Below are 15,562 nucleotides of genomic sequence, written 5' to 3'. Positions count from 1 at the left end.
CAACAGAAAGGCCGGTTCAGTTTGATTTTTTCAATTTTAATTCAATTTTTTAGAATGAAAAATACATTCCCTTTTTTCTTCTTTTCTTTGTTACATCTGAAAAATAGGTTCGATAACAGTTCAAATTTTGGAATTAAAAAACTTAATATTTTGTTACATAAGTGAATATGTATCATGTTATTATTGGTGGGCTATAAAATAAACATAAAATACAAATAAAAGTAAATATAAATTATAAATTATAAAATCGAACTAAATTAAAATTGGTCGACTAAGTCTAATTCCGATTCTATTCTATAATATTTTGATTTTTTTTTTTAAGTTTCTGTGAAGTCAAAATCTTATCGAAACTAAGTTGATCAACATGGTCTGAATTGAAAAATGAATTGAAATAATCTGGTGCCAACCCCTACCTATTATACTCATAAGGCCAAATTATCCACGTACTTATGTGTCGTTGATTTTAATAAAAGAAATTAGAGTACAAGGTTCGGCATAAACTGCCATAAACTATCATCGTTAGTGATTTTATAATAAGTTAGGGAGCTGAATGTTATATATTTCCAATAAGATAAATTTAAAACGAAACAGATAAGTATAAATATACGCTGTGTAGATCATGTCGAGGTTTCTCTGGTTTTAGAGAGAAATTGATTTGCTTTGAACACGGAATGTGTTGGTCTCTGATTCATCAAAACGACACTTGTTTCATTTTTGTCTCTATCTCATTCTCTCTCTTTTAGGAATCAAATTCATTAGGGTTAGGGTTTTCATTGTTCTCTTGCTAAGGATAATAACATTTTGGTTCGTTTAATTAGCAGTGAAGCCAAACCAAGCAACCAGGTATGAACAGAAGAAACCGAATTCTACATATTAATTTTATTTAATTACTAACAATTACTTTTTAAAATTTTTTTATCGATATATGCAATGCATTATCCTTTGTGGCCATATGTATGTTCTTTTATTATTTTTATTTGATTGTTATATTGAATTCTTTTAGAAGTAAATTTAGGTTCAGTTGCTGTTTTAATGAATTGGGTTCTTTTTAGTTTCTTAATTAATTTGCCTGTATAATTAGTTTTGGTTTTCTTGGGATAAAGTATCAACACCTTCTCTGGCTCTGTGCTGTTGTTCCTTTGGAGTTGCTGAACTTGGGAATTAGGGCCTTGGTATTATGATTTGGACTTTTCGGGTGTTTGGATTTCTTTTTTTTAAAAAAAAAATAATGGATTTGTGTTTGATTGGGGTTTATTGGGTGTTTGGATTTGAATCTTTTTTTGTATAATGGGTTTGTAATCTCTTTCTCTTGAATGCCTTACTGTCTGTTTTTATATGATAGTTCTCAAATGATCTTTCATTAAAAGATTTTTATTTAGTGTCCTATACTTAATGGAACCTTGAAGTAGCAACGATGGTTTCAGTTTTAATTTGGTTTTTGAAGTCTTGCAGTAAACAAGTTAGATATTTCAATTTCGATTCAGATTTAAAAATTTGGATAAGTTGTTGCAGAGAGTGGAGCTTTGTTAATATGGAAAGTTCAGAAGATGGTGCGGCAAAAATGGAGCCTCCTGATCCTGATGTACTTGAGACTGATCCAACTTGTCGATACATCCGGGTAATGTTATGCTCTTTTTTATATTGTTAATCAATTTCTTCTATTTTCCCTGCTTGTTTGCTGGGAAAATTGGGAGGTGAAAGAAAATTAGTGTGTTGTTATCTTTTTTTGTATGCCTTGTTTTGCTTTTGAGGCAAGAGACTGAAGTTCTATGATGTGTCTTTTCTTATGTTTTTCTGTCAATCCCCATCAACAAAACTGAAATATAACCCGATGTGGGTTCTTACAGTACAAAGAAGTGATTGGAAAAGGGGCTTTTAAGACAGTGTATCCTTCATTATTCTGTTTTTTTCTTCCTTTTTTGTTTCATTCAGAGATACTAGTGTTTGTACTTTGTCCTGTGGATACATATGTTTGCAGAAGCTGTTACAGCCGACATTTTTTTTTCTTTTTTTTTTCTCTGATAAGAAAAAGGTAATGTTGGACAAGCTAGTCTGTGACTGGATGTAACAAAGTTGCAAATGGAAATAAATTCCTTTTTGGTAGTTTGAGCTTATTTTGTTCATGGATCTGTATGCTTTCCTTAATTTTATGAAATCCTAGCTACAAGGCATTTGACGAAGTCAACGGACTTGAAGTAGCATGGTGCCAAGTTCGGATTGACGATGTGTTGCAGTCACCAGAAGACTTAGAGAGGCTTTACTCTGAGGTGCATCTCTTGAAGTCACTGAAGCATAACAATATTATAAGGTTTTACAATTCATGGATTGATGACCAGAACAAGACGGTGAATATTATAACTGAGCTCTTCACCTCGGGTAGCCTCAGACAGTACGTTTCCTCTCCTTCTCATGACTCCCTTAAAATTCCCCTTTTTTGGTTTTATAGTGACATTAGCCCTGTGATTAGTGGCCCTGAACTGTGATTTAGGTACCGGAAGAAACACAAGAAGGTTGACATGAAGGCTGTGAAAGGTTGGGCAAGACAGATTTTGTCAGGCTTAATTTACCTTCACAGTCATGATCCACCAATAATACATAGGGATCTGAAGTGTGACAACATATTTATCAATGGTAACCAAGGAGAAGTGAAAATTGGAGATCTAGGGTTGGCCACTATCATGGAGCAGGCTAATGCCAAAAGTGTAATTGGTATATTTATATTTTTCTTCTTTAATATCTTTGACACTTATCAGATGCAACTTCTCCTCTTACATGCAATTATGCCCTGATTGATTTGGGGAAAAATATTCCAACAGCCCCAGGCATTATGGGCTTGATTCACATTCTAATGGTTTTATTGGAGATTTTTGTTTTATATGCCTTCTATATTTACCCAAATGTCATTGCTTCTGAGTTGGCTCCTCATTCTTTCCAATTGATCCATGGAGATGGTCTTCACAGGAACCCCAGAGTTCATGGCTCCTGAGTTGTATGACGAGAATTACAACGAGTTGGCTGATATATATTCCTTTGGAATGTGCATGCTAGAGATGGTGACATTTGAATACCCCTATAGTGAATGCAGAAACTCTGCTCAGATTTACAAGAAGGTTTCATCTGTAAGTTATCTATGAATGATATTTTGCATTTTCTTTAGCTTGTAATGGCTATTGCCTATATGTTGGTCAATGACCTTTGTTTTATGACTTTGAAGGGCATCAAACCTGCTGCCCTTTCTAAAGTGAAGGATCCAGAAGTAAAGAGCTTTATTGAGAAGTGTCTAGTCCCTGCATCTCAAAGGCTCTCAGCAAAGGAGCTTCTGACGGACCCTTTTCTCCAAGTGAATGGAACAACAAAAAATCGTCCACTGCCGCTGCCTGACATTGTTTTGCCCAGAGTGGGAGCCTTTGGAGATAGGTGTCTAATGTCAGAAGGACCAGCTGGTGTGCGAAATAAGCATCCCTCCATGGATTTTGATAGTGACACAGAACTGCCTGTTATCACTTTTCTTGATAACTCTGGTGGTGGGGATTCCTATTCTCCGAGCATTGAGGTTCGAAGATCTAAGAGAGGGAACTTTTTCTTGTTAAAAGGCGAGAGCAATGATGAATACTCTGTATCATTGATCCTTCGAATATCAGATCAGTCTGGTCAGTACTTTGCCTTTTAAATGCATGTCTGCTCTCAGATTCTTATCACTTTTTCTCTAAACTTTGTTTCATTGCACTCTCTACGATTTGATATATTTTCACATAACGTTTGTTTGATGTCCTTAAATGCAGGCCGCCTGAGGAATATTCATTTTCTTTTCTACCTTGATAGTGATACAGCCTTCTCAGTTTCAAGTGAAATGGTTGAGCAGCTGGAGCTGGCTGACCAGAATGTTACATTCATTGCAGAGTTGATTGATTTATTGTTACTGAACCTGATACCTGGTTGGAAACCATGTGTTCGCATTGACCATCTAATTCCCCAAAAAAGCAGACGACAATCTCCTGGGGACCACGAGAAGGATGCTTTGTCGCTAGAACGTGTAGACAATTCTTCAGGGTTGTCCCAGAGGTCTTATGAAGCTGACAATCATTCAAGGTCTTCAGATGGCCAAGATTCTACTTCTCTCAAAGAAGGCATTCAAACAACAGTGCTAGGGCCTGATTTTATTAAGCCCGATGAGAAAAGATCTCATAATGATTTCAGCTGTCAGGGTAAGGCCACAGCAGATGATCAAACTTCTGAGAAATCAAATGTTTCTGGATCCTCCAGTGAGCAGAATGAAAAGAAATACTGCTTTAGTTCAGATATATTCCCAGAGCCGGGGACTATGGACTTCGATGGACATGCATTTGTTGTTAGAACGAGTGAATCTCCTGCCAGAATGGGATTAGGCGAAACCCCAGATGAAAAGAGCAATATCATGGACATATGCTCCAATGGTGTGGTGGACACTTCGAGTGGTCTCACTATCTCTTCTCTGTCTGACCTAGAAATAGACGAAGAAATCAGAATGAAGCTGGAAATGATTGACCTGCAGTACCAGGAGGAATTTAAAGCAATCTCCAAGAGAAGACATGATGCCATCCTGGATACGAAAAAATCGATGAAGAAAAAAACAGAGCCGGTTTATTAGTTCTTTTCTTTCCTTCTTTTTTTTTTTTTTTGTTTTTTCTTTTCTTTCCTAGCCTTTTCTGTCTTCTATTTTTCGATTGTTGCCCTAAATCCTCCTTTTTCTAGTTCTTTACAGTCTAAAGTCCTCCCTGCAAGTGTAAAAATTGTGTTATAGGGGAGAGACAATCGTAATAATCAAATCACTTTGTTTCCAGAAATTCTTCTTGAAGTCCAGTCTTCAAATTTACTTCTCTTTTTTCCCTTATTTATTCTTAATTTTATAGAAATGATAAAGGTAGAAATTAGAATGAAAATAGCCAAAAGAGTAGTGATATGGAGCCATATTTATTTAATTATTGTTTGACACGTACCCCATGTTTTAACATACAAATTGATGTGGGGCACAGTGATTGATTAGGGATGGTAAAAATCTCCACAGGGACGGGGATCTTTGGGAATTTTTCCTATTCAAGGAGGGTATGGAGACAATTTTATACCCAATTACTTATTCGGGAAAGGAACGGAAATAATTTTTTACCTAATTTTTTATTCGGAGAAGGGACGGGGATGAGGTGGAATCTCCATTCCCTACCCATTTCCCCATTTTCTCGTATTAATTTTTAATTTTATTTTTATTTTTTAAAATTATTAATAAATTAATAATGAAATTTAAATTATATTAAATATTAGTATAAATAACAAATATCAAAATATTTATACAAATCTACTATAAAAATTTTGAGCCTACTTAATTAGTTGTAGTCCTGAATTACTATTTGACCAAACCTTATTCTAAAGGTCTTGTCCCAAAATTGTTTTAAATTATGAGTCATATTGCTTATATTATTTTTATTGTTTTAGATTTGAAACCTGATGTTATCTCTCAATTTGTCAAATTTCTCGAGAAAGAACATGAGGAACATGAGGTGCAAGAGTAAATGCTTTTATTAAAAATATTAATTTCAGTATCTATATCAATTTCATTAATTCTATTATTAATATAAAAATAATTTTTTTATTATAAGATCAAGATTGACGAAGATAATTATTCTGATGATTTGTATTTGGTAGTGTGATTTTTGTAATGAATTAATATTAGTGTAAGATATATTGTCAAACTTTACTTTGGCTTAAATTTTTATTTTAATATGGTTAAATCAAGTTTAGAATTTAAATTTAAAAATGTATCAGTTATTCGGGGATTGAAGACTTTTCGGGAATTCTCTCTTATTATTCAGGGAGAGGACGGGGATCCCATCAAGCAATTCTAATGGGGACAAGGAGGGGACGAGAATATATGTAGAATATCGGGGATGGGTGTGGGGACGTCGGTCCCTTCCCCTCCCCTTCGCATTGCCATCCCTATGATTGATTGATGCAACATGTAATGCAACAAAAATTCAGTGGTTAAATCGCTATGAAGCATGCAAAAACGCAATCATAATAAAAGGTTAAGATCTATTAACGATGGTGAACAATGAGCACATGGCCTCCCATTGCTAATGCTTCAACCCCTAATACTGAGAAAGATTTTCCGAACAGCACGTAATTTCGCCACAACATCTATTATTTGCATTCGCCCGGATGGGGATTCCGATGAGCAGAGAACTCCAATTTTCACTATAATAACCAAGCACTCCTCGATTTTGGCTCCATAATTTTCAGGATTCCTAGAGTTTCTCGCCCTTGCTTTCAGGTCCAACAACAAAGAAGGATAAACAATTTCATTACTTTTCTGGTAGAACCTGTTGTGCGCGGAATGCGGAATCAAGCGCACCAAATAATTATAGAAAAATAAAGGACACAAAATTTACGTGGTTTGGTAATTAAACCTACATCCACGGAGGCAAGAAAGAATAATTATTTATTTAACAATTAATAGAGTACAAATATTTGAATAACGAATCTCACTTCCCAGAAACCCAAATATACCCAGTACTCTCACACTCTGCAGGAAAGATAAATTCCCCAGACACACTTCTCTCACTTCTCTTAAAAGCTTAGAAACTTATAAGCTTAACAATTTAGGGATGCTTAGAATGGAAGAAGTGTCATCTATTTATAGGGAAAACAATGGCACTATTGCAACAACCCCTTTACTATTCCACCTAACCTAAGCAAATTGTCAATGGTGTCCATTTGGTAAATTTGACAAATTTGCCAACTTTTCATTTTTTTTCTTTAATTGTTTGGTAGCCCTTTGAAAGTTTGCATGCCTTCTTGAATCTGGATGCCATATGCATGACTTTTCAACAATTCTCTACCTCGACGAAAATTTGTCTAAATCTGAGCCAACTACCAACGAACCATCATCCCCAAAATGGCTGCATCTCTGTGACTGCCTACGTACCCAAAATTTGGGATCAAGCAATGTTGAAACTTAATTCCAGAAATCACCTTTGTCAACATATCTGGTGGGTTATCCTTGGTATTAATCTTTGTCAACAACACATCACCACCCTCGATAATCTCCCTCACATAATGATATTTCACATCTATGTGCTTCGTCCGAGCGTGATATGTTTGATTCTTCGCGAGGAATATCGCACTTTGGTTATCATAAAAGATCGCAATGGTCTCCTGGATTACTCCCAAATCACCTAACAAGCCTTTCAACCAGATAGCTTCCTTTACAGCTTCAGTTACTGCCATGTACTCTGCTTCTGTAGTGGACAGAGCAATTGTCTATTGTAGAATCGACCTCCAGCTAATCAGACATCCACCTAATATGAATACGTAGCCCATTGTTGATCTTCGCTTATCTAGGTCTCCGGCGAAATCAGAATCACAATACCCCACACATTGTTGACCACAATCCTTCTTGAACAATAACCCAACATCAATTGTCCCATACAGATATCAGAGAATCCACTTTACCGCAAGCCAGTGATTTTTACCCGGATTGTCCATGTATCTACTTACCATGCTCACTGCTTGAGATATATCGAGCCTTGTGCATACCATAGCATACATAAGACTACCCACAGCACTAGCATATGGAACACGAGCTATATAATCACACTTTTCTTGAGATGTAGAACATGAAGAAGAACTTAATTTGAAATGAGGAGTTAGATGTGTACATACCGATTTAGTTTTGTCATTCGTACCGAATCTTTCTAGCACTTTCTTCAAATAAGACTTTTGAGTCGACCATACGCTCATTTTCTTCTTGTCTCTACAAATCTCCATCCCAAGTATTCTCTGTGCATCACTCAAGTCTTTCATCTCGAACTCAGAAGCCAGCTACTTCTTTAATCTTTCGATCTCATCTCTATTCTTCCAAGCTATAAGCATATCGTCGACATAGAGTAACAAATAGATGAAAGCTCCATCTAGTAGTCTTCTAAAGTAAACACAATGATCGTGTTCACTTCTAGTGAATTTCTGCCCTTGTATAAATTGATCAAATCTTTTGTACCATTGCCTTGGCGATTGCTTCAGTCCGTACAAAGATTTAATCAACTTACACACATGATTCTCCTTTCCAGCAACTTTGAAACCACAAGCTGAGTCATGTAGATTTCCTCTTCCAAATCTCCATGTAAGAACATCGTCTTAACATCCAATTGAGCCAACTCTAACTCATATTTTGCAACTAAGGCAAGTAAGATATGAATGGAAGTATGTTTTACAATTGGAGAGAAAACTTCATTGTAGTCAATACCTTCCTTCTGAGCAAAGCCTTTTGCAACGAGCCTTACCTTGTATCGAGGAGTTGATTGATTTAGAGATCCTTGCTTCTTGGCGTAGACCCATTTATTGCCAATAGCCTTTTTCTCCTTTGGTAACTTCACAAGTTCCCAAGTCTGGTTTTGATGGAGAGATTTTATCTCTTCTTCCATGGTTAACTTCCATTGATCACTTTCACTGCTGTGTAATGCTTCACTGAAAGTGTTGGGGATGTAATCATCAATAACTGGAAGTGTATAGGCTACTACCATATCTTTAGTAAGCCATCCGGGTTTCTTTATCTCTCTTCTTGACCTCCTTATTGCTATAAAATCATAATTATCTACATCATCAATTGTTTCTTCATTTTGTGGGACATCAGAAGAAATAACCTCTTCTTCAACTCTATGTGTCACCTCCATAGTTGAATCATTCTCTGATGTACAACTAACTAGTACATATGGAGTTGTATCAAACTCCACCTGCTGCAATACCTCTGTGGTCTTGTTCTCCACCTGTTAAGAACTTGAAGCTTTCATCATTGAAGCTTTATTAAATGTGACATCTCTACTACACACAAACATTTTATCTTCGAGATCCCAAAACTTGAAGCCCTTTACTCCACCTTTGAATCCCACAAAGATAACTTTTCTAGCACGAGGATCCAGTTTACCATCTTTGACATGATAATAAGCTGAACATCCGAATATACGAAGGGAATCATAGTTTTGTGCATGCTTTCCAAGCCACATTTCCATAAGAGTTTTACCCCCAATTGCAACAGAAGGCATCTGGTTTATTAAGTAACTTGCGTAACTCACTGCCTCAGCCCAAAACTTTTTGTCTAAACCAGCATTAGATAACATACATCGTACCTTCTCCAGTAAAGTACGATTTATACGCTCAGCCACACCGTTCTGTTGCGAAGTATGTCTTACTGTGAAATGTCTTTTAATACCCTCATTCTGGCATACTTGCAAGAATGGATCAAAAGTATATTCACCCCATTATCATATCGTAATACTTTGATCTTTCTGCCAGTTTGAGTCTCCACCAGTTTCTTCCATTTCACGAAAATCTCTAAAACCTCATCCTTTACTCGCATGGTGTACACCCATACACATCTAGAGAAATCATCAACAAATATAACAAAATAATGGCTTCCACCAATTGATGCAGTCTTGGTTGGTCCCCATACATCACTGTGAACATATTCAAGGATCTCACGAGTATCGTGATTAGCCGTACCAAACTTGACCCTTATTTTCTTGCCTACTACACAATACTCACAGAAATTTAATTTATAGGTTTTGGTACCTTTTAAGAGTTTGTGCCTCATCAGAGTTTGCAAAGACTTTTCTCCAGCATATCCCAATCGTACATGCCATAGCTTAGTGGTGTCACTGTGCGCCTCAGCAACATTTGCTTCATCAGTTGTACCTCCCTTCAAATAGTACAGATTGTAACGCCGAACTCCTTGCAGAATCACCATAGTCCCATGTGTAAACTTCATTGTGCCACCTTCAATGTTAACCTTGTAGCCTTTAGCTTCCAAAGCATCCACATAAATTAATTTTTTCTTTAAAGCTGGAACAAATCTAACCTCTTTTAGTTCTCTGATCATTCCATCAAACATTTTGAGCTGAATTGTTCATATCCCCATTGTGCGACAAGGTTGATCATTCCCCATCATAACTGCACCAGATTCCAATTTGCTGAAATCCGTAAACCATTCCTTAATGGGACACAAATGATAGGTTGCTCTAGTATCAAGTATCCACTCACTCGAACTAGCCACGTATACTGCAGGAGTAATACTTAGTAAATAATCAGAGTCTTCATCTTTCCGTGCCAAGTTTGCTGCTGCTGGTTTGTTTCCATCTCTCTTTTAAGCCTTTGGTCTACAATGGCCCTTTTCATGACAAAAGGCACACTCGTCTCAAGCTATATTTCTGATTCTCGATTTGGATCGAGAATTCTTTCCACCACGCTTCTTCTTTTTCTCCATCGGCCAATCTCTACTCACCAAAGCTTCAGACGATGCTCCTTCAGAATTTTTATCATTATTCTGAATCTCCAAATTAGTCAATGCTGTGCAAACATCTTTGAAGATGATCATGCTTTTCCCATATATCAAGGTAGTCACAAAATGTCTATATTCCTCTGGTAGTGAGTATAACAGAATCACAGCCTTGACTTCATCCTTAATATCCTCATCAAGATTCTTCAAATCAGCAAGTAACTTTTCAAATCTTGAGACATGATCATGCATTGACACCCTAGGTTTCATTCGAAAGCCATATACTTGGCTCATTACATGAAGACGATTTTCAAGACTTTTCAACAGGTACTTCTCCTCCAATGTACGCCACAAAGACATCACACACTCTTCATCTTTCACCAAGTATTTCACAGCCTTGGTCAAACAAGATCTGATCTGACCACAGGCTTTCTCGTTCATACGATCCCAAATTTCTTCATCATACAAGTATCTTTTATTTTTCAAAACAACATCGAGATCGATTTGAATAAGGGCATCCATAACTTCGCGCCTCCACATTCCGAAGTTGATTTTCCTGTTCAGCATGTTCTTCTTCATTGTTGCTAAAAATTAGAACATCATTAATGTATACTAGGCAAAATTCTGTTATGGGCTTGTTTGCTTTATCCATCCTATGGAGAAATTCTAATAGAGCATTATTTAGTCCAAATGGCATAACATTCCATTTATAATGTCCATGTGGCACTATAAATGTTGTCTTATGCATGTCTTCATATTTTATACCGATCTGCCAAGATTCTGACTTCATGTCGAGCTTGGAATATACTTTTAAAGATGTTATTCATTTCAAGAGATCGATCTTTCTAAGTATAGGATATCTAATGTCTTAGAGAGATTTATTCAGCTTTATGTAGTTAATGACTAAATATTTATTCACATAAAATATTGGGTTAGCCCAATGAGACTTAGATGGTCTAATGAGCTTGAGGTCCAAAGTCTGTAAGATTTGTTTTGTGAAATGCCTATTTGATAGCTCCATAATCGTCAGATACTTTTTTAAAAAATTCTTCACTAATTGTTGGAGTATTGATAATTCTGATTAGCCTTATAAGCCTTATTGAACAAGATCTACGCGACATGCGAGGACAAGAATTTAGATGCTTTCCTTCAATTTGACAGCTTTCACATGGATACAAAGGCTTTGTTTCTCTGAAAAAGAATACTGACACTCTTTCTACCGTTAATCTATCCATTCGTGGAGTCTTATGAATCTGTAACTGTTTATTATGGGGAAAGTCCAAAATCACACATGTTTGACAAGCTAAGATTAACATTAATAATGGGGAACTGAAACTAAACCACAAATAAAGAAGAATCTATTATCAGTAGGGTAACTCACTTCAAATTATCCATGTTTCCATTAAATTCTTATCTAATGATATTGTGATAAAAAGACAGTCAAGGCAGGATCATAATCCAAAGGTATAAAAAGGGGGGACTTTATACACTTAGAGAAGCATGCAAGGAAGCATTGGCAATATATAAACCAAATAAAGCTTTTTTTTTTTCTATATGGCATCAGCGAATGAGACATCCACATATGAAGTTTTTTAAACACTTGCAAGTTAAGTAATTCATTAATGTATCTAGTTGGGTGAAATCAAATTCTATTTGTATAAGTTGCCAAATGGAAAAGAATTGTAAGTTATCTTTTGACTCTTCAAAGAAAATCTCCAAGTTTTTTTTAGAGATTGTGCACTATGACCTATAGGGATCATCACGCTTGACATATAATTAAGGTTTTACCCTTTAAGAAAGAAATTTGAATTTTATGAGTGTTTCTTAAGGTTTCAAGAATTTGTAGAAAATCACTTTGAAAGAAAAATCAAAACATTCTAAAGTGATGGTTGGTGTGACTTTAAATCATGAGATTTTGAAAATCATTTAAGTCATTATGGAATTTTATTACATCTATTTTCCTGTCCATGCACTCTAGAACAAAATGGAATTGTCAATAGAAAGCACAAGACATTTGGCTGAAACAGGACTAACTTTTTTATTTCAAGGAAATTTGGCGCTAAAATTATGAGTTGAGACGTTTATGACAAATTAATTGTAACACCCTAGGTAAATCCTACATCGGCAAAGCACATGAGAGATGCTGGGATTATAAGGGTGATCCACACCTTAATTGGCAAGACGCGTTTTGGGGTGTATGGGCACCCTAGAAACAAACCCGTGCGGGCCTTGTTAAGACTTAAAGTGGACAATATCTTGCAAGGTTTAGGTTGGGTCATGACATTAGTTACATAAACCCTCCTTAGGGACTCAATGCCCTCATTGAGGTTTGCCCCACCATCGCTCAAGAGGACACGCGGAGCCGTTATGATACCATAATATCATGATCCAACTCAGACCTGACAAGATATTGTCCGCTTTGGTCCTTAACAAGGCCCGCACAGGTTTGTTTCTAGGGCGCATACACCCCAAAACACGTCCTGCCAATTAAGGTGTGGATCACCCCTTATAATCCCAGTATCTCTCCCGTATTTTATCGATATGGGATTTGCCTAGGGTGTTATATTAACTTAATGTCTTATCCTCTCTTAAGATTGAAACTCCATTGCACAGCGTATATAAAAAGATCATGATTATAGTAGCTTAAGGGTATTTGGGTGTAGATACTTTACTTATTTAAGGAAATAGAAAAAAATTAAATTTGAAAGTAAGACATATCCCTACGTTTTCATTGGGTATAGTACACATCACAAAAAATACAAATGTCTGGATCCTAAGATGAGCCGAGTATATATATCTCGTCATGTAATATTTGATGAGTCTAACCTTCAATATGTGGTTGATTTTCAATAGGAAACTAAAATTAAAGGCACTCTAAAATTAATCAATTTTCATGAATTTGAGGCGTGGACCAATAAGCTAGTAGTAATTGGAGATTTTTGTTGACTGTTTATTAAATTCAACTGGATGTTGTAATCATGCTAATGTTAATGAGACAAAAGAAGCACAGACTCGGTACAACACAAATCCTTCAATTACGAGAAACCAATATTAATGACTTAAAGGAAACAGAGAATTATCGCAACACCTCTTCACTAAGTTTTGTTCCTGTTTAGCACGAATTTATTGAGCCAACATAACCTGAAACTAGTAATGATACACTCACTCCCTCACATGAATTAGAAAAAGAAGATTGCCTGCTAATTCTACAAGCATTGAATGCACTGAGAAAAATAATCAAAATTTTCATGTTCATGATCCAAATGGCATTGATAATAAATTGTTCATTGATTTAATTTATTTAATCATCCCAAAAAAAGTAAGAAATTATCTTATCGACATTAGAAAATCACCATTAGATTATTACAAGATGAAAATTGTGCAACAATCCTACTTTGGCTTATCAAATGGCAGTCACAACAAAATATGCTCTATATATTTCGGAACCAAAATCGTACAAGACGGCTTTGAAAATACCATACTGGCTAGAAGCTATAAATGATGAAATTGAAGCATTGAAGAGCAACAATACACGAACCATAGCTCATCGGCCAACAGGTGTGAATACACACTACAAAAGAAAGTGTCTTTCGCAATAGCTCTTGCGACTGCAAAATAAGCCGTCGCAATTGTCACTTACACAGCCCACTTATGACTTTATTGGGTTAAACAAAACGGGGCCCAAATTCAAAAAGCTTATTAATTTTTGTGCAACCTTTATTCTTCGTTATATCAAAAGCTCAGTCCACTTATAATACTCTTTGTTTGAAAAACACATTTTACCTCATTTCTCAAAACAAATAAAATCAAATTCCAGAAGACAGAGCGGGCTGAGCTATTACGAAGATGAATTGGTGTTTATCTCCAAAGTGAGCTCCAAATTAGATGAATTGATGCTTTCTCTACAGAGCGGGCTCTCTGTGGCTTGTGCTTTCTCTGGTTCTTGCCTTTTTTTTTTGTAAGTTTTTTCAATTCAAATTTATTTCTCCTTCTTTCTAGATTTAGTTTTTATTTTTGAAATGTGAAAAAGCTTATTGTTGGAATTGTAAAGACCCAAGCCGAATTGATTCTTACAATTTAATAGAGAAAAAAAATTGGTGCCTAATTCACCTCCTGTCTTTGTTCTCATTTGCTACAGGATCCATTGCTTCTTCATTTACACCACACAGGTGAGAGAACTTAACTAATATTTTTTTAATTTATCCTCGTTATTTTCCTTTGCTTTCTAATTACTGTTGTATTTTAAGTTCATGCATTGATGATATTTCGGCTAGATCTAGCTCTATTTTCATCGATGATTGTTAGCTTATCTAGAGTAAATTTTATGTTTAAGTAATTTCTATGAATGATTTTATTTGTCTACAATTGGATTGTTGAGCTGTAGTATATTTAGAGTGAATTTTGGTTGTTGAATTCTATTTGAGTAGCTTTTGTGATTGTATATTTAAGTAGCTTCTGTGACTAATTCTACTTGCCCACCAAATTTTGAATTAGATGAGTTGTTTTATTGAGCTGTTGTTTATCTAGTGTGATGTTGGTAGTTGAATTTTGTTTGATCAGCTTTTGTGAGTGATTCTATTTACTTACTGAATTCTGAATTGGATATATTGGATTGACTAAATTGAAGATTATATAAAGAAAAAATGTTGTGCATTAAAGAAAAAAAAGAAGAAAAAATATCTTGACTTAATATATGTGAAGAATTAATGTAAATTGACTTAATGGAAATTTTATCAGTGTGAAATAGGATTTCAAGTAATATTGTTGGGTTGGTAAAAGGACCAAAGTGTGAAAAAGAAGTAGAGAGAATGAAGTGGTGGATTAAGTACTTTTTGAGAAGTAATAATTTAAGGAGAAGTGGACTAATTTGCTTCCTGGAAAATTTGCATTTGTTGGCAGTGATTGATTTTGGTGACTTAAATTCTTTAACTGTCAATAAGTTCTTAAGAATGACCTGTTAAATGAGTAAATATTTTTCATTTAATATCTAGCACTTATCTTTGGAATTAAGCAGCTTATAGTGTAGAGACAATTAATCAAATTCATTGTTGATTTTATTTGCTTCTCATTTGCAGATTCCAGATGCATCAAGTTCTCACCATAACAATCAAAATGCAAACCCTAATTTTGAGAGTAACAACTAGCATGCTTGCTTACACAGTGGATTTTATAATTGATTTGCAGATTTTAATGGATAATGTTGTTGGATAATTGGTTCATTGTATTGATTTTAAAACTTGTTATTTTAGGTTTGTAATTGTTACT

The 15,562-nt window shown here is 35.4% G+C and overlaps 1 protein-coding gene across 2 annotated transcripts; it reads left to right on the top strand.

The window, feature by feature from the left end:
• Nucleotides 1–627: 627 nt before the first annotated feature.
• On the top strand, nt 628–4,870 carry LOC18037800 (probable serine/threonine-protein kinase WNK7). Of its 2 annotated transcripts, XM_006427759.2 has the most exons (8): nt 628–843; nt 1,513–1,618; nt 1,848–1,885; nt 2,162–2,389; nt 2,489–2,709; nt 2,962–3,119; nt 3,215–3,650; nt 3,783–4,870. In XM_006427759.2, exons 2-8 carry the CDS (start codon nt 1,532–1,534, stop codon nt 4,625–4,627), a joined length of 2,013 nt encoding a protein of 670 aa, XP_006427822.1. In that variant the 5' UTR covers nt 628–843; nt 1,513–1,531; the 3' UTR covers nt 4,628–4,870. The 2 variants fall into 2 exon arrangements, with proteins under 2 accessions (XP_006427822.1, XP_024036089.1); XM_024180321.1 differs by lacking the exons at nt 628–843; nt 1,513–1,618; nt 1,848–1,885 and having other exon boundaries at nt 2,298–2,389; nt 2,468–2,709.
• The last annotated feature ends 10,692 nt before the right edge of the window (nt 4,871–15,562 follow it).

The sequence above is a fragment of the Citrus clementina genome, unplaced genomic scaffold (genome assembly GCF_000493195.1).
Source record: "Citrus clementina cultivar Clemenules unplaced genomic scaffold, Citrus_clementina_v1.0 scaffold_7, whole genome shotgun sequence".
In the NCBI taxonomy this organism is placed as follows: Eukaryota; Viridiplantae; Streptophyta; class Magnoliopsida; order Sapindales; family Rutaceae; genus Citrus; species Citrus x clementina.
Note: the sequence above shows the minus strand (reverse complement) of the source record. Positions and strands in the feature narration are given on the sequence as shown.